The sequence below is a fragment of the Silene latifolia genome, chromosome 4 (genome assembly GCF_048544455.1).
Source record: "Silene latifolia isolate original U9 population chromosome 4, ASM4854445v1, whole genome shotgun sequence".
Taxonomy (NCBI): Eukaryota; Viridiplantae; Streptophyta; class Magnoliopsida; order Caryophyllales; family Caryophyllaceae; genus Silene; species Silene latifolia.
Window position 1 is genome coordinate 9,675,076 of NC_133529.1, and position 20,563 is coordinate 9,695,638.

The 20,563-nt window shown below is 37.0% G+C and overlaps 2 protein-coding genes across 2 annotated transcripts; both read left to right on the plus strand.

The window, feature by feature from the left end:
• Positions 1 to 681: 681 nt before the first annotated feature.
• LOC141651026 (phenylacetaldehyde reductase-like) lies at positions 682 to 4,794 on the plus strand. Its single transcript, XM_074458754.1, has 6 exons — positions 682 to 890; positions 3,329 to 3,498; positions 3,616 to 3,810; positions 3,943 to 4,111; positions 4,282 to 4,462; positions 4,563 to 4,794. The coding sequence occupies exons 1-6, from the start codon at positions 758 to 760 to the stop codon at positions 4,705 to 4,707; spliced, it is 993 nt and encodes a 330-aa protein (XP_074314855.1). The 5' UTR covers positions 682 to 757; the 3' UTR covers positions 4,708 to 4,794.
• Positions 4,795 to 7,118: 2,324 nt separating this feature from the next.
• On the plus strand, positions 7,119 to 8,648 carry LOC141651027 (berberine bridge enzyme-like 7). The gene has a single exon (XM_074458755.1). The coding sequence runs from the start codon at positions 7,119 to 7,121 to the stop codon at positions 8,646 to 8,648; it is 1,530 nt and encodes a 509-aa protein (XP_074314856.1).
• Positions 8,649 to 20,563: the final 11,915 nt, after the last annotated feature.

Consider the following 20,563-nt stretch of genomic DNA (forward strand, 5'->3'; position numbering starts at 1 on the left):
CACGTATTATAAGATGTGTATTTATGTGCTTAAATCTTTTAAGAAGATAATGTTGCTAATTTTGATTCTTACGAACTCTTGAGTTCTAATTTTTTATACTACACCATATCGATGACAATCGAATTTGGTCCATTTTGTTCCATTTAGTCTGATCCGGTCTGGTCCATTCGTTTTTATGGTCCGACCGAATATTAATATGATCTCATCCCTGGTCCACCTTTTAACCCTTATTTGATATTCAGTTTGGAGAATTTGGTTCGGTCTGATCCTGTTCCAGACCGATGAACACCCCTTGGCCAGAAGTCGTGTGGTGGCCGATTTGTGGAGAAACATTATGATGATAAGGTGTCAGTGGCCCCATTTCCCCATCAATATTACATGCAAAATCCTAAAGTGTGCTACGTATAATTCAACCACAAATTCTCATTGATGGCAGCCATATTTGGTCTTCAGCTGAAGACGGGCCAAATGTCGCCATTTTAACTACAAAATGTTACCATTTTAATGACAAACTATTATAGCTTTAAAAATTATTTACCTTAAAATGGTTACATTTTCATCTTAAATGGGTGACATTTTGCCCGTCTTCAGCTGAAGACCAAATATGTCTGCCATCAGCAAGACTTGCTGTAATTCAACTTACCTTTAATGACTTCTATATAGTCTATATTATATTTAGTGCTTCAAAAAGATAGAACATTGTGGTCTAAATTAATATTAAAGAAAGAAAACTGAAGAAGAGGATATTGATTGATTAATGGCGCGAGATTTAGATGGAGATGAAGAGAAAAGAGTTTGTGTGACGGGTGCTTCGGGTTATATTGCATCTTGGATCGTCAAGCTCTTGCTTCATCGCGGCTATGTTGTGCATGCCACTGTTCGATCACTCAGTATGGGTTTTCTCTCTCCTCTTTTTCGCAAAATTTTGTTGGTATTTCGACTTGTATATGTTCTTGTACAAAATCTCATTGAAGACGGTACGTATCCGTCACTTTGGAGTGACGGATACCAGTTCCTCTCACAAATGACCCAAATAGAGGAGAGAGGGAAGCACATGGGGGTGCCCCATCTTGTCCCCCTATCCGTTTTGTGAGTGGCATTACCCGTCACTTGCTCCGACCCGTCTTCAGCAAGACTAACTGATGTTCTTGTTTAAGATAAACAGATCCGTCACATTAATGAGAGACCATCTCTTTAAGAATTTGTGCATAACCTAATATGGGTAGATAATCTATTTAAGTAGGCTCGCAAGGATGGAGTCAAGTGGTTAAAACTTGGGTGAAATTCCCAGGACACCCAGGTTCAAGGCTCACCAAGAGTAAAATCTTGTGGAACATTCTTGGCCAGCCTAATAGACTTCGAGCATGTCAACCCCGGGCCGGGTGGCTTACCTGGTATACGTGGTCTGCAGGCTATCACGTATACCCGAGAATTTACCCAGTGCGTACCGAAGGTAGCAGCTGAGCGTTTCCTCGTTACAAAAAAAAAATCTATTTAAGTGGGGATTGTGAGACTTGTGATGGGAATAATAACATATTAAGGGTTCGCTTGGGATGGGATAATTGTTAGTTTGTTAGAGCAAGTCCAATGATATGGCTTAGGGACTTGTTTGCAATTTTTTAAAATTGCAAGCTAATAGCCAAACCATTGGAAATGTCCATATAGATTAGCTTTGTTTAAGTAACTAGTTTCATTAAGCTAATTGCTTAAATTTGTTTAAATGGACCTAGCACAAGGAAACAACCAATAAAAAGTTAGTATCTTAAAATGTGGGTCCAATCTGGCTAGTGAAAATTTAAGCTAAACCATTGGAATGCATTGTTAGATCAAAAATTTTGTAGCTTAAAATTTAATATGGCAAAGGTAAGCTAGTAGGAAACTAGGAACTAGCTTAGAGCATCCACAATGGTAAGCAACAACCCTACTAGCTTAACTCTCCACATCACATTTTTGAGCTAGAACACTTTTAAGCTACAAACTTCCCCAATGGTTAAGCTATAAGAGTTGTTGCTTAAATTGACTTATATACATTTATTTAATTGACACATATCTCTTTGTGGGTCAATTTGAGCTACTAGCTCCATGGAGCTAGTTGCTCAAACTAAGCTAGTTCATGTAAAGCTCTCCAATGGTTGAGCAACTAGTTTGAAACTTTTAGAAATTGCAAGCAAGTCCTTTTGTTTAACCATTGGAGATGCTCTTACCATTGGACTTGCTCTTACTAGTGTAATTAATATACCAAATTACCAACTAATTCAACTATAGTTTAAATGAAACTAAAAATAGAAGAAAGTGATGGTTGTTGGAGATAGAAAAGCCTCAAGTTATAGTATTTTTTGACTAAGTGAGGTTATTTGGCAAACTAATTACCGTTTTGGGGCTGATTTCAAACTATTTAGATCAATAGGTCCATGTCAGCGTTTTTATTTTTCCTAATTTTAGATAAAATCGTTAGTTAGATTAGAGGCTTTATTCTGTTTGGACAAAAGTTGTTGCAAGTTTGTAAACTCTTTTTCATTTGAACAAGCCGCTATGAAGATAAGCGGCTTTACTTTTTCCTTTTTTGTAATTATCATTTGGACAAAAAGTTGCAAGCCTTCAAGTTTGTGGACAACATTTCATTTGGCAAGCCGCTAAGTTCATAAGCGGCTTCACCATTTTTTCCCTTTTTCTAATTATAGAAACTATAGATGTGTAAATCAGTAAATGTAGTGTAATAAGGTAAAGCCGCTAGATTAATTGGCGGTTTACATAAAATCAGTGAAGAAAATATAATCGATGACGTTGACCCATTAGTCCCAAATAGTTTGAAACCAACACCAAAACACTAAATAATTTGTCAAAGAACCTTATTTATCCAAAAAAATCCAGGTTATAATCACCCTCATTCAAAGCAAATCTTTTTAATTGCAATGACAGATTGGTACGAGTAGAGTACACTGGGCCGGGCTGGGTTGTCACTTTGTGGCCCAGGCTCAGCACTAAAAATGAGTCGATTTGTTCTGGGCCTGGCTGGGCTCCATAATGTCTTGCCCGGGCCCGGCCCACACAGTGTTTTTATAGTGTTTTGCGGGCTAAGCCGGGCTGGACCGGAAATTTGGGCCAATGGCCCGACCCGAGTAGAGGGTCGGGTTGGGCTGGAAATTTTGGGCAATGGCCCAGCCCGGGTAGAGGGTCCACTGATGCGGGCTGGGCCGCACCTTTGAACAGCTCTAGGTACGAGAATTACCAAACTTTGTGGACATTATTGAGCGATAGAGTGGAGATGCATGAACATAAATTTGTAATGTGGGTTATGCAAATTGGGCTTTGGGTATGTTGTATGCAGATGATCCGGAAAAAACGGAGCACTTGCATGGATTGGACGGAGCAAAGGAAAGGCTTCACTTGTTTGAAGCCAACCTCTTGGAAGAAGGCTCCTTTGATTCAGCTGTTGATGGATGTTGTGGTGTATTCCACACTGCTTCTCCCGTTCTCTTAGAAACGTCAAACCCGCAGGTTAATTTTCCTTACACCTTTTCTTTTCTACTGAACTACGGAATATGTTACTCTAATTTTGAAGCAGTCTTATAAGCATTTTGGTTGTTGCTTTGAAATATACGAATATTTAAACAGGCGGATTTGATTGATCCAGCTGTGAATGGAACTCTGAATGTTCTTTCCTCGTGCGCAAAAGCTCCATCTGTCAACCGAGTCATTTTCACATCATCTACCGCAGCAGTTCTGCATACTGGTAGACCTGTATCCCTTGAAACAGTTATCGATGAAACTTGGTTTTCAACTCCTGAAGCCTGCAAAGGGTTTATAGGGGTATGTATGTTTGCAAAGAATTCGACTTTTATACCAAAATGGCCTGTTAACAACTTCCTGTATAACTATGAACTACTGAATTCACACTTCGTCCTGTATTCCTGTTTTGAGCGAGCCTTTTCTCATTCGCAGGACTCGTATGTTCTCTCAAAGACCTTGGCTGAGATTGCTGCTTGTAAATTCTGCGAAGAGAATGGCATTGACATGATCACCATCAACCCCGTAGTTGTCATAGGACCAATGTTGCAGCCCGTGATCAATTGGTCAAGCGACCTTTTGTTTAACTTGGTTAACGGTAAGAGTTATATAAAAGGTCCAAGTTTTGAATTAACTCTTACATTAATAAGCACTACAGAGGACTGATAAGGTAAGAAATTTTACGACACGAGAATTTGTTGTAAATACTAAGAGCCTGTTTCCTAAGCGACTACCAATTTAACTATGCTGTTAAATTATTTACAGGACAATCAGATACCTACTTAAATGCAACATTTGGATGGGTTCATGTGAAAGATGTTGCAGAAGCACACATTAGAGCCTTTGAGATCCCATCAGCTAATGGAAGGTACATCTTAAGCGAAACAGTGGCGCATTTTTCACAAATTGTCGATATCTTGCAAGAACTCTACCCAACTCTCAAACTTCCCCACAAGTAAGTTTGTGTTCTTGCAGTTGGATGATGACCTCATTAGCATCCCATTAATTTTGTTGTTAATTAATGTAGTATTTAATTTGAGATTTCTCGTTCGCAGATGCATGGACGATCAACCGTTTCAACCAACATACCAGATTTCTAAGGACAAAGCTAGAAGCCTAGGCATTGAGTACATTCCCCTAAGAGAGACTCTCAAAGAAGCAGTGGACTTCTTGATTGAGAAGAAGCTTATTAATGTGTAACCTAATTTCGCTATTGCATGGACATGTAAGATGTTTATACACGAGGACACGATTTTTATATTTTGACATAATAGGTGCCCGATATCAAAAATTATTCATGAGGCCTGAGGGCATCAGTTTACGGTTTACCCCATCACCTGTCAGTCCATCACCACCACCTTATCGTCTCAATTTCATTTTATTTCATTTTTTCTTAAAATTTTTCACAAGTTTGTTGATTTAGGAATAACTAAACTAAAAGTCAATTGGCCAAAGCTTACCTCGTTGGACCCGTAATCAAGAATAGACAAAGGAGTGACTATGAATTACTCCATCCGTTCCAATAATTATGGAAAATGAAAGGGCGCCACCCTCTCACATGGGGTGAGTGGGGACCCCTTTAATTAAGAATGCAGAGAGGGTGACGCCTTATATTGGTTTATCTTCGATTAATTTATCCCTTAGCTTGCAAAGAGCAAATAAAAAAGGCAAACAAATGATTCGGAGGTAGGAAGTACGTAACTACGTACCATCAATCCTCCCGTGGTGTTCCAGCTGTAACTGTATCCCGCACACCATTTTACTAAATCCTGCACACTTTTCCCTTATTCTCAGGAAATCCCTCCCATTTCTCACACCAACCTAGATAAAAAAAATGAAAAACCCAAAAAATAAACGCCTTTCATTCTCCCCTTCGTCCTCTACCAATTGCTCCATCATCAATTAAATCAAAAGAGTGATATTTGCAGCAACCTGCAACGCATCAAGATTTCATTTGTGAATTAAGGTTTTGCCATTTCAATTAATCCACCTAATAACAATCCATCTAGCCGACATACTATTTAATCAAATTTGCCAAGTCAGAAGTGAATTTAGGTCAGCAACTTGCGATTCATCGTATCACGGCTCACGGCTGCCATGAATTTGATGACCGACCGTACCCTCCGATCAATCTACTCCGGCCTGTTCGACGACCCCACAGACCACAACCACCCCTTCAAGAACACTACGTAAATATTAATCCAACATCAATCCAAACCCTAATTGTAAAAAGATCTTTTTGGAAAAACATTATTTAAAAGACTGTACTAATAAAATTGTTGATAAAACGGAGAAATACGTGTGGTATTTGCGGATTACGATCTATAATTGTCGAGATGAATTGGTTAGGCTTGTGAGAAAGAAGGGGGATAATTCTTTTTAAGTCTTTTTTTATGATAAAGGGTAGTTATGGAAAATTAGGGACAAATGTGTGGGATTAAGTAAAAGGATGTGCGGCATTTAGCAATTGCGATTATAATATGAGTTTTTCAAACATAATAACCCATATATGGTAAGATTAACAACATATTCTCCGTAGAATAATTGCTTCCGTCAATAGCGTTAGACATGTCATATAAATATCCGCACATATTAATGCAAAAGAAAGACAAACAATGTTTCCCAAAAAGCTCTTCTTCCTTACTTCATGTTTCTATCCCATAACAAGCTTCAAAAAATTAGGTAATTCTGTCATGTAAGCCTCTAAGGGCTTTAGTTCACACAATTTATCTTGTGATAATAACCTACTCTACGTACCTGTTAAGCTCAAGACTAATTAGCAATTAGCATAGATTTAATGAAACATTTAACTAGTCATTAGTTATTTCTGTTAGTTCCGTCACAAATTCCTGTTCAAGACGGGAGTATCACACTATCACTTGAATGGTCAAATAGCATAAATAAGCAAAAACCAACATTCCTAAATATTAGCAAAATATTTGTCCTATATAGCATCTAACTATCTATGCAAGCATCAAGTGGAATGTTATTCGTCTTGTCTAATGTTAAGACTAGGGGTGTTAACGAGCCGAGTCGAGTTCGAGCTATATATAATTGCTAATTTTTTGAGTTGTTTTTTCTTTCGATATTTTCAATAAGAAGGCTCGAAAGTTATAAGTAAAAATATTTGGCAAATCATACAAATTCGAGCCGCTCGCGAGTTTTTCGAGTCGAGCCAGCGCTTGCTCGGCTTGACTCGTCAAACTCTCGAGCCGAGCCCGAGCCCGAGCCAAAGTCGAGCTCGCATGAGTCGAGCTTTGACCGAGCCGATCTCGAGTTGTTCGCGAGCTGTCTCGTCTCATTAGTCTGAAGAGAAACTGATTGGAGGTAGTTGGTACTAGCTAATAAGTTGACAACCATAGAAACTATTGAAATGACTTAGCAAGTTTGAACGATCAAATTTGCACCACTTAGTAAAACTAATCGTTGCTTGGTGAAAGGATATTTTTAAAACTTAGGATATTTTTAAATATCTAAGTGTTAAAATGAGACTATAAATAACGCTAGTAAGATTATGTTGATCTCACAATTAAACTAAATTAACAACAATGAGCAACTACAATAACAGTTGTTACAAAACAGTAATGTTGATATTGTTATTACTAGTCACAATGTTAGTTGCAGTTTTGTCTGAAGACGACACGGTGTTTCTTAACTGCCTCGAGAAGCAACCGACCACGTACCCGACATCAGAAACTTCATACACCAAACACAACTCTTCATTCCAATCTGTCTTCAACGAGTTGGTTAGGAACCGCAGGTTCCTAAACCCCGTTTTCCAAAAACCGTTGGTCATTGTCACGGCTAAGGACGCGTCAGATGTCCAAGCTACGCTGTTCTGCTGCAAAAAGCATAACGTACAATTGAGGGTCCGAGGTGGTGGCCATGACATGGAGGGCACATCTTACATTGCCGGGGCCGGAGTGCCCTTTGTTATTCTTGATATGCTTAATATGCGGTCTATTAAAATTAACATTGAGGAAGAGATCGCGTCTATACAAGCAGGAGCTGTCCTGGGCGAGGTCTACTATGCCCTCGCCCAGAAGAGCCGCGTGCATGCCTTTCCTGGAGGGGTGTGCCCTACGGTAGGGGTCACCGGGCACTTTAGTGGAGGCGGGTATGGTAACTTGATGAGGGAATACGGACTATCCACTGACCATGTTGTGGATGCGGTCTTAGTCGATGTTGATGGAAAGGTTCTTAATAGAACATCTATGGGGGAGGATCGTTTTTGGGCCATTAGAGGAGGCGGGGCTGCCAGCTTCGGGATTGTCCTAGCATGGAAAGTAATGCTTGTTCGCGTTCCACCTTTAGTCACCGTCTTTCGGGTGACACGTACCCTTGAGCAAGGCGCGCCCGAGACCATGTATAGGTGGCAAGAAATAGCCCCAAATCTACCTAAAAAGATTTTCATACGAGTTCGAGTTACGGTACTCCCCAAAGCCGAGTTGAAATTTTCCTTCATTGGGCTATTTCTCGGATCGACTCAGGAACTTGTCGAGTTATTAGACGAGAAGTTCCCCGAATTGGGATTATCAACCAAGGATTGCAATGAAATGCCATGGGTGAATTCGACTCTTTTTTGGGCGGATGCTCCGGTTGAAACTCCAACCCAGTTTCTGATCAGTAGGCAAGACGAAAAAGTGTCTAGGAAGGTTAAATCAGATTTTGTTGTCGAACCAATACCAAAACAAGGAATTGAGAAAATATGCAAAACAATGTTAAACATGCAAGGATTAGTGATGGAATGGAACCCTTATGGTGGGAGGATGAGCGAGATCCCAGGGAACGAGATTGCGTATCCTCACCGTGCAGGTATTTTGTTCAAGATCGAATACGACTTCAAGTGGTACGAAACCGGGATTGATGTGGATAAGTACCATGTAGAACTGTCAAGGAGTTTTTACAAGTTTATGACACCTTATGTTTCTAAATCTCCAAGGATGGCTTATTTCAACTATAGAGATTTTGACATTGGTATCAATCATGGTAATAAACAAGATACAAATATTACCACTTCTTTTGGGATGAATTACTATGGTAACAATTTCATCAGGCTGATGAAGGTGAAAACAGAAACAGATCCTGCTAATTTTTTCAGATATGAGCAGAGTATTCCTCCTACTACTAGTCTCTCATAATAACAATGAATGTACGGTGGCTATCATAGCCAGCCAATGTATTCAGGAAGTCCTGTTTCAAATGTAAAGTTAAGGCTCGATATACGAATAAGAAACAAAATAATTTAATTAAAAGTTTTCTTTAATATAAAATTCTAACTATGGTCTGGTTGAGGTTGATAAACGTATAAGTTGTAACTCATTTCGTATTGGGTTTTGAATGCCTAGGAAAGTCGGGTTTTCCTCAAATATTCTATTCTATTTTCACTAATTGATGGATAAGATTTAATTTTGAGGAAAAAAAATGACGGTCTGGGATATAAAAAAAATGAGGTGGAGATTGAAGTGTACTAAAACCTCCGTTTTGACCTCAAACGAAATCTTGCTTATGAATAGAAAATGGATAGGTAATGGAGAGAAAAGAAATGAAGAGAGTCTAAAAACAAGGTGGTTGTGAGGCGAGAAGTCAACATGGACAAGTACGACGATTGTAAAGTAGTTTTGTGTACAGATATACAATCAATGAATGAATGAATCGAAGCATCACAGCCTTTTTTGGAAACACTTCCCAGAGCTCAGTAACAAAAAGATGCCGACTTCAGGGGATACACCTTTGATACAGAAATAAAGAACTGTGTATATTTCACCGTGGCAGACTTATTGAGGTGTTGAAAGTTATTGAGACCGTATTTCGAGGTGGAATCGGTCGCATTTATTACACTACAACTTATTCGGAGATCAATTCTCATACTGAGATTTAATCCTATGTCGCTACCTAACTACACGTACAAGTCTACAATAACAGAACTCACAAGGGTGGGTTTAATGGCAATTGCAACTCATACTTACCGACTCGTTATCAGGTGCACCATAAAAATAATTCACACAATAAACTTCCCAAAAGCACCTCCATTGCAAATTAAAAGGCCACCTAAGTTACCTCTGTCTCGTTGTCTCCATACTTCCGACAGGGTATTCTCATTGCTTAGAAGATTTAGATAATGATCGATGTCGACTCGAGGTCTTCTTGGTACTCGTGATAGAAGTTGAACTTTGCAGTCGTCTACCTCTGAAGTTTGTCTTGTTTCCCCGGTTTCCATGCAAATGATGTTAACATCTCCAGGGCTCCAACTCCCACGGCTACAAGATAATAGAGAATTTACCCCCTAATCTACTTGCTTACATACAACATATGAACAAAGCATTGTGGTGATGTATTGTTTCACACTATCGAGTAATTTCATACTCAAGGCGTAAAATCATAGTTTGAAGAGGCGCCGCGAGAAGCTAAAAGGCTGAAACAACAAGGTGTAAGACGCACGGTTTTGGACGCTAGGGGCACTATTTTTGGTAATAATTGTATTTTCCAAACAAAATTTTGGAAAACTATAATTCTTCTAAAATATTTTAAGGCTGGCTGGCAATAGCATGTAAAGGAGTAAAAGTTGGGAATTTTGGGGCAAAAATATGACATAACTAAAGATCTAGAAACAGAGGGTGTAGAAAGTGCGTAGAAGCGAGCCTCGTTAGCTGAGTTTTATATAAGTATATAACAAAAAAACATTTAAAATCGTAACATTATTGATTTTATTTTTTACTTTTTTTACACGTATTATTTTTTAGTATATTATTTACACATATTATAAGATGTGTATTTACGTGCTTAAATCTTTGAAGAAGATAATGCTGCTAATTTTGATTCTTACGTACTCTTGAGTTCTAATTTTTTTTACTACACCCTATCGATGACAATCGAATTTGGTCCATTTTGTTCCAATTGGTCCGATCTGGTCTGGTCCATGCGTTTTTATGGTCCGACCCAATATTAATATGATCCCGTCCCCGACTCCCCGGTCCACCTTTTAACCCTCATTTGATATTCAGTTTGGAGAATTTGGTCCGGTCCGATTCTGTTCCGGACCGATGAACACCCCTAGGTCAGAAGTCGTGTGGAGGCCGATTAGAAACATTATGATAAGGAGTAAACAATACAAGAAGGACCTCTGTTGTAACAGAAGCAAGAAAGAACAAATAAAACAATAAAGACAAAATGCACAGATTTACGTGGTTCACTAACGGTGTGTTAGCTACGTCCACAGGGCAGAAGGGAGAGAGTTTTATTGATATGTGAGGAGTTTTCAGATTACAGATTCAGACGGTATGATAAGCATAACTGCTAGGTAGAGGCTTAGAGAGTTTATATAATACTCTCTAAGACCTAATACAGAATGACCTAATAAAGGCCCAAGACAAACCTAGCCCAACAACAGATACGGATACCGTTCAAGTTATACGAAGCGGCGGTTAACAGAATCAAGGCACAAACCCAACAACCTCAATTGTGGAAAATAATACGGACCTCACTTATATTTGTGAGGCTTTAAGGACCTGGGTGTACTTTTTCCATCATCATGGTTAACAGCCGTTAACTTACAATTCCACAACCCGCCTATTAAGAAGTTTGGTGCATTTCATCATTTCATCTTCATTCAAATATTTAGCACACTGAATTTATTAACTTTGTTGGTAGGTTCTCTTTTTAATATATTTGGCTTTGTTTGACGACTTTTATAATTAATACTCCTTTGTCTCGATCATTTCTTTACGGCAGTGGTGGAGCTAGGATTTGAACCCAACGTAAGTGAAAAAATTCTGCAGGGACGAACGGGTTATGTATAAGGGAAACTCGGAATTTTTTTCGAAAATTTCAACTAACGCTTAATGATTTTCATTGGCCAGCGTAGGGGTGTTAATGAGACAAGACAACTCGCGAGCAACTCGAGATCGGCTCGGTCAAAGCTCGGTCAAAGCTCGGCTCGTGCAAGCTCGGCTCAGGCTCGGGATCAGCTCGAAAACTTAACGAGTCAAACCGAGCAAAGGCTGGCTCGACTCGAAAAGCTCGCGAGCGGCTCGAACTTGTGTGATTGCATAAGATATTGGTCATATTTTATAAAATATTTTATCATGATTATATTTTTGTATCACACGTATCAAATGTCTCGCTGATTTGCCAAACATTTTTACATATAACTTTCGAACCTTATTATTGAAAATATCGGAACAAAAAAATAGAAAAAAAAAAACAATTTTATATAGGCTCGATTTGGGCTCGAGCTCGCGTTAAAGCTCGCAAGCTTTATAACGAGCGCATTTTTTTCAAGCTCGGGTAAGCTCGAGATCGGCTCGAACTCGAGTTTTGGTTCTTGAGCACAAGCCGAGCAAGGCCAAGCTCGGGCTTGGCTCGACTCGTTAACACCCCTAGGCCAGCGGGGCGAGCGCCCTGCTAGCCCCCTAACTCCACCACTGTCTTTACCTATTTCATTTTAGGGTGTGTCAGACAATCGTTTACCTATCCATTATTTTTGAGAATGCTTTTGATGGATAATTTGATCTTACAGTCAATTTGATTCACTTGTCATCCAATAATTAACCTTCTCCTTTTTCTTTGGTCTTTGTCCCAAAACTGAGACATAATTTATAAAATAACTTTTTTTAAATAATACATAATTTTAGGGAGTACTATTTTTCAAATCTCATAAATATTTGTTAAGATTATAGAGGGGGAGATGGGTTCATAAGAGAGAATTGTATTATTGATGTTGTTGATATCAGTATAATGATCGGTATTTATAATACCTTACAAAAAACCCTAAGCCTTACACTACAAGAATTTTGTTCTCGGGCTACCAAAGTAGGCGACGGAAAAGACTGGTCGCGTAATTGGCGTCTGAAAAAAAAATCGGGCGACTGAGTTTCGTCGCCAATTTGGCGACTGCATTGGCGACTGACAAATTAGGAATAGCGACCGATTGGCGTCGCTAATTTGGCGACCAAAGTCGTATCCGTCGCCCTCCCAAATTACTTTATACCACCAGCTTTCCTTCCTCTCTCTCTCTTACTTTACCAAATCATAAAAAAAAAAAAAGAGCCGCAGAGACCCGACGCCGCTGCACCAACATCCACCGCCTCTGCCCTCAACGCCACCACCCCGTTCAACGCCACCCCACCACCCCGAGTTCACCCCGGCGACCACTAAGACCCCACCACCGACACACTTATTTCATTTGAAGGTATGTATTTTTGTTTATAATTTCAATTTCTTAGATTAATTTTAGTTTTGTTTTGTTTAATTTGTCATTTTAATTAGTTTATTTAGTATATTAGTGTTCTTAGTATGTTAATTTTAAGGTAGTTTTAGTTTGGTTAGTATAAATTAATTATAGTTTAGTTAGTATTAGTGTTGTTAGTATATGTTAATTGTAGTTAGTTTTTGATTTGTTTGTTGAATTTGTTCTTATAGTTAGTTATTTGGATGTTGTTATGATGTTAATTAGTTAGGGTTTGTATAAATTGATAATTAGGGTGAATAGGAATTGGGGATTTTTGTGAATTTGGTAATATTATTTGAATTAGGGTTGTAATTGACAATGTATTAGTGATTTTGATGATGTTAGTATACTTAATTGACAAAAGTTAGTCTAATGTTAGTATTGGTGAATTTACCAAATTAGTATAATGTTAGTATAATTTTGTATTTAATTATGTTTGTTGAAGGTGTTAAATTAGTATATATAATGTTAGTATGATATTACTTTAGTAAATTGGTAGTCTTGTTAAAAACTAAGAAGTGTAATGTTGTATGAGTTATATTGTTAAAAATTGTTGTTTGAAATATTTTTTAGATTAAAATGAAGAGATCGGAACGCAAATGGATGTACGAAGATAGGGTAGATAAGAGGAAACGTCCCACTGGTAGATTTGTTTTTTTGGTCTAAACCATCCGGTAATCCGAACCACATTGGGCCGACTAATCCGGATTTCGGGGCGTGTCCAAGGATTACGGTATTTAAACCCCTCCCAATCGCAGTTGTGGGGGATCGATCCGCAGACCTCCCTACCAAGCGCAGCCCCATGCTACCACTGCGCCAACCAACGATTGGTTCCCACTGGTAGATTTGTAAAGGGGGTTCTTGAGTTTATTGAGTTTGCTAAACAACAAGATGGATATGATTTGGTAGAAAATAAACTTAGGTGTCCTTGTAGTAAATGCAAAAACTTGAAATATTTTCATTACATTCAAGTAGAAGAACATCTTTATACAAATGGGTTTTCTCCAAATTATTATAATTGGATTTGTCATGGAGAACCATATTCTCCAATTACCGAGCAACCTCAAACCGAACAAAATGATAACCCATATAGAAATATAGTAGTTGATGCTTTGGAGTTCAATACTTTTAATAATGACAACCACGAGCCTATCATTGAACAAGAACCAAACCCACAAGCAAAATCCTTTTTTGAAATGTTAAAGGCTTCAGAAAAACCTTTATATGAAGGGAGTAGAATGACATTGTTACAAGCCGCCTCTAAGATAGTACCCTTAAAATGTGAGTTTAATATGCCATTTAATGTCGTTGATGCTATTGCGTCTTTGCTTGAGGACGCTATCCCCGACAATAACGTCATGACCCGAAGTTTCTATAATACCAAAAAAGTAGTTAAAGGCCTTGAGCTTCCGCATCAAAAGATTGATGCATGTCCTGAAGGATGTATGCTTTTTTGGGGAGATGATGCTTTGCTTGACAAGTGTAAGAAATGTCAAAGGGGTAGATATGAGACAAGTGAGGGAGATATTGTTTTGAAGGGAAAAGGCAAGAAGGTTAATAAGACGGGTCAAAAGAGTAAGAAACCAATATCAGAAAACCAATTAATTTATTTCCCTCTTGCTCCAAGACTTCAAAGAATGTATGCAACCAAAAACATTGCTGAACAAATGAGATGGCACAAAGAAAATCCTCGTACACCGGGGAGGATGTGTCATCCGAGTGATGGAGAGGAATGGAAGCGTTTTGATAACATTTACCCTGATTTTGCCGAGGAACCTCGCAATGTTCGACTTGGCCTATGTACGGATGGCTTTGCCCCTTTCACCCAATTTGGTAAACCTTACTCCTGTTGGCCCGTGATGATCACACCATACAACTTACCACCTTGGTTATGTTTGAAAAGGCAGTTTATCTTCTTGTCGTTAATTATTCCCGGGCCTAATAACCCAAAAGCCAATTTGGATGTTTATTTACAACCATTGATAGAGGAGTTGAAACATTTGTGGGAAGTTGGTGTGGAAACATATGATGTGTCCTTGAAGCAAAATTTTCAACTAAGAGCTTCACTTTTATGGACCATAAATGATTTTCCCGCCTACGGTATGCTATCTGGATGGTCTACCGCAGGACAAAAGGCATGCCCTTGTTGCATGGATAAGAGCAAAGCATTTTGGCTTCCTAATTCCAAAAAAATAAGTTGGTTTGATTGTCATAGAACCTTCTTATCGGATAGAGATCTAAATAGAAGGAACAAAAAAGCTTTTATTAAAGGTAAGGAGGTGCTTGATGATGCTCTAAGCAGCTACCAGGGGATGAGTTATGGGAGTTGATACGTGATTTGCCATCTTGTTGATGTAATCAAGAAGAAGAGTTTAAAGAGTTGAAGAAAAAGAAGAGCGGTTGATTTAAAAGAAGCATTTTCTGGGACCTTCCGTATTGGAATATATTGTTAATCAGGCACAACTTGGATGTAATGCACATAGAGAAGAATTTCTTTGAGCAACTCATTCATACGATTATGGATGTAGAAGGTAAATCCAAAGATACTATTGCTTCAAGAAAAGAGTTGAAGAGATTTTGTGATCGTCCCAAACTACACATTCGTAAGGATGGATCTAAGCCAAAAGCTATTTTTACTCTTGATAAAGCTCAAAGGAAGGCATTGTGTCAATGGTTAGGAAAGTTGAAGTTTCCTGATCGATATGCATCCGATTTCAAATGGCGACTACAGGCATCTGTCGCCAATTTGGCGACCAAAATGGCGACTACCCCCGTCGCAAACCTCCTGACTATTTTCTCAAATTTTTACACGATAGCGACCAAATTGGCGACTGGATCAAAAGCCGTCGCCAAAATGGCGACTGAACTTGCGACTGAAACTCGTCGCTAATTGGCGACTAACATGGAAACCGTCGCTATTTTTGCGACCAATAGTAGTCGCCATTTCCGTCGCTATTTTGGCGACTACTCCCTCATCCGTCGCCATTTTAGCGACTGAAATCCGTCGCCCGAGTGATTTTAGGCGACTAACAGTTGCGACCACCACTTGGCGACTGATTGTAGTCGCCCGAGCACTTTTAGCGACTATTTTCTGTCGCGTAAGTCAGTCGCCCGAGAGCAGATTTCTTGTAGTGTTACTTAAACCTAGAGACAGCCATCGTGACGTAACCGTCACTACTAAGCCCTAATGGGCCTAATATCCTAATACCCTCCCGTAATCGTAAAGGCAGTACATAGTACGAACTTTACGATTGGAGAAATACAAAGAAAAAATATAAAAAGAAAAAAAATGAAATCTTCAATTTTCATCCTCTTCGATCTTCATTAATCTTCTTCGTCTTCAAAGGTAGGTAAGAAACGAGTATAAGACTCGTTAAAATTTTTCGAACAAGAACGTTAAGTTTTTCGGACTTGTCGAATATGAGTTAATTTGCAGGAACCCTAATCGAACCTGACAAATATCAACAAAACGGAAAATTATCCGTCAATTTCAAGATCTGGAGAACGTTAATTTTTTCGGACTCCAAATAAATCAAGTACCACCTTAAACGAAGTAAAAGACGATTAATCAAATTTCAAAGGAAAAGAAAGAAATTTTTTCATTTGTTTTTGGATTTGTTGTAGCAATTCGGGGGATCTGCTAGGCAATCATTCGGGTATCAAAACAAGTAGTCTTGGAATCATTAGAAAGCTATTACTGCCGTAGACCCTTTTGGGATGCTTTGATTTAGTATCCTACCGGTGGGTGTGTAATTTTCCGGCCACCCACCGGTAAGAATGCGGAAACGGTGAGTACTCAAGAAAGAGGCTCTGATAACATGTTAAGATTATTGAGGGGGAGATGAGTTCATAAGAGAGAACTGTATTATTGATGTTGTTGATATCAGTATAATGATCGGTATTTATAATACCTTACAAGAAACTCTAAGCCTTACTTAAACCTAGAGACAGCCATCGTGACGTAGCCGTCACTACTAAGCCCTAATGAGCCTAATATCCTAATAATATTTACAGTGAACCTAATTTTATATATATACATTATACCATGTGAAGAGGGGAGGGATATATAAATTGAGAAAAATAGGGTCAATGTGGATTATTTGAGATCATACAAGGTAAAATGGGAAAATTATCTTCAGGGCAAATTAATGTTTTAGACGACCTTTTTCGTCTGAAATAAGATAAATAAATATGTAACCATTTTACGATAAAATATAAATATTTTATGAATAAATGCTATCATTAGTTCTTTTTTTGTTAAAAAGGACAACTTTAATCATAATATTTTCATTAAATAATTATTTTTATTATAAGATGTTGGACTTTTGTCGTCTTATCACTTGCAGATCAGGTCAAACTTGGCCACATCCAACATTATCATCTTGTCCGCTTGGCTAAATATTGTTTGATACGATTAAAAGGTTGATATTTATGGGTATATCACCGCAAAAATCGGACCTAGTTGAATAATACTCAAATCATCCATTGTAGATGTACTTGTCATTCCTTCAATACTGTTGGAAATTTTATGCTCAGCGCAGAAAAGGACAAGGAGCAGTTTTTTTCAACTAGGGAATAATACACTCAGGTCTTTAAAGCTCCACAATTATAATAGAAGTCCTTAAAACTATTATTCCCCATAATTTAAGTCCTTGTTGTGTTGTTTACTCTTATGATAAGGTGCCCCATTTCCCCATCAATATAATATTTTATTACATGCAAAATCCTAAAGTGTGCTACGTATAATTCAACTTTCTTTTAATGTAACAATACTATATAGTCTATATTATATTTATTAGTGCTTCAAAAAGATAGAACATTGTGGTCTAAATTTAATAGGTACGATTTAAAACTGAAGAAGAGGATATTGATTGATTAATGGCGCGAGTTATAGACGGAGACGAAGAGAAAAGAGTTTGTGTGACCGGTGCTTCGGGTTATATCGCATCTTGGATCGTCAAGCTTTTGCTTCATCGCGGCTATGTTGTGCATGCCACTGTTTGATCACTCAGTATGGTTTTTCTCTCCTCTCTTTTTCGCAAAATTTTGTTGGTATTTCGACTTGTATATGTTCTTGTTTAAGATAAACGGATTTGTCATATTTAGTGGAAGACCGTCTCTTTAAGAATTTGTGCATAACCTAATATGGGTAGATAATCTATTTAAGTGGGGATTGTGAGACTTGTGATGGGATGGGATAATTGTTAGTTTGTTACTAGTGTAATTAATATACCAAATTACCAACTAATCCAACTATAGCTTAAATGAAACTAAAAATAGAAGAAAATGAGGTTATTTGGCAAATTAATTAGCGTTTTGGGCTGATTTCAAACTATTTAGGACCAATGGGTTCACGTGAGCGTTTTTATTTTATTTTTTCCCGATCCCCCTACTACTAAGAGAATAAAAATTCTTTTAGTTTTCCCTCTAAAAAGCATCTAGCTAAATAAGGTAATAAATAAAATTTTCTTTCATAACATTATTATCTTTTCAATGAATATATTCTTATAATTAAACTCTAATTTTTTAAATAAATTCATAATTATGATTTTTCATTAAAATAAAATAAAATTGATATTAAACTATGAAGTATAAGTTGCTAAATTTTTCAATAATGCAATAATTATTACTGTAGAGAATAACTTAACACATGCTTACTATTAGCTTCGTGACAAAAAAACATTCACTAAAAAAAATTCACAACTTAAATAATTTTTTTTATTAGTTTTCCATTTCATTTTTTTTTTGTTTCATATCAAAATACAATTGAGTGAACTGGTAAATATTAATGAGGTGCAAATTTAAAAAGTATATAAATCCGAGAAAAAGGATTGTACATCAGATGTACTACATCGTACTTATTGACTTTTTTAGTTTTTGTGTATTTTTTCGAGTATTATAGAGTTTATAAATTACATTTTAGTTTTATGATGTCAAAAATCAAACTTTTTTGAGTTTATATGTAATTTTTTTGAGTTATAATGTAACTTTTTGAGATTAAAGTTTAAGTAAATAAACTCAAAAACTTTATAATAAAATTCAAAAATTTTAGATTAAAACTCAAAAACTTTATCTTAATGCTTAAAAACTATAACATCTGATGTATTACATCAAATGTATAATCCACTTACTGATATAAATCCTCCTATATACTAAGATAATACAACTTCTCTAAAGTTTTCCTCCAAAGTGCTCAAACTTATATATGGAAACAAATTAGATTTTCATTTATTAAAACTAATTTTCCATTTAAAATAATCTATACATAAAAACTGCATCTCCTATTATTAACTTCGTGACTAAAAAAGAATTTTTTAAAAATAATTTAATGTAGTTAAAATATTTTCATAAAAAACACATTTCATGGGAATTATTCAATTCTTTTGTTTAATTTTAATATTAGTTATTTTTTATAAAAATTTGTGAGATATAAATCTAAAATCTATAACTAATACACTAAAAATTAAAAGGCCTATATTTACCGCGCATTTGCGCGGGATCTACACTAGTTTTAGATAAAACCGCTAGTTAGATTAGCGGTTTTGCTCTGTTTAGACAAGTTTGTAAACTCTTTTTCATTTGAACAAGCCGCTATGAAGATTCGGAGTTTTGCCAAACCGAACCGTATGCGAACCGAATTAAATTAGAAGTTCGGTGAACCGAACCGCGAATAAACACCCCTACCTTTGATACAGAAATAAAGAACTGTGTATATTTCAAGTACTTTGTACAACAAACAGTTTCCAAAATCATTAGTTTTTTTTGTTAAAAACGACAACTTTAATCATAATATTTTATTATTAATAGTTATTTTTATTATAAAATTTTGAACTTTTGTCGTCTTATCACTTGCGGATCAGGTCAAACTTGGCCACATCCAAGATTATCATCTTGTCCGCTTGGCTAAATATTGTTTGATACGGTTAAAAGGTTGATATTTATGGGTATATCACCGCAAAAATCGGACCAAGTTGAATAATACTCAAATCATCCATTGTAGATGTACTTGTCATTCCTTCAATACTGTTGGAAATTTTATGCTCAGCGCGAAAAAGGACAAGGAGCAGTTTTTTTCAACTAGGGAATAAATGAATAATACACTCAGGTCCTTAAAGGTCCACAATTATAATAGAGGTCCTTAAAGCTATTATTCCCCATAATTTAGGTCCTTGTTGTATTGTTTACTCTTATGATAAGGTGTCAGTCAGTCAGTGGCCCCATTTCCCCATCAATATAATATTTTATTACATGCAAAATCCTAAAGTGTGCTACGTAGTACGTATAATTCAACTTTCTTTTTAATGTAACAATACTATATAGTCTATATTATATTTATTAGTGCTTCAAAAAGATAGACATTGTGGTCTAAATTTAATAGGTACGATTTAAAACAGAAGAAGAGGATATTGATTGATTAATGGCGCGAGTTTTAGACGGAGACGAAGAGAAAAGAGTTTGTGTGACCGGTGCTTCGGGTTATATCGCATCTTGGATCGTCAAGCTTTTGCTTCATCGCGGCTATGTTGTGCATGCCACTGTTCGATCACTCAGTATGGTTTTTCTCTCCTCTCTTTTTCGCAAAATTTTGTTGGTATTTCGACTTGTATATGTTCTTGTTTAAGATAAACGGATCTGTCATATTAGCGGAAGACCGTCTCTTTAAGAATTTGTGCATAACCTAATATGGGTAGATAATCTATTTAAGTGGGGATTGTGAGACTTGTGATGGGATGGGATAATTGTTAGTTTGTTACTAGTGTAAATGAAACTAAAAATAGAAGAAAGTTAGATTAGCGGAAATATTGTTATAAATATGTGCGCTTAGGG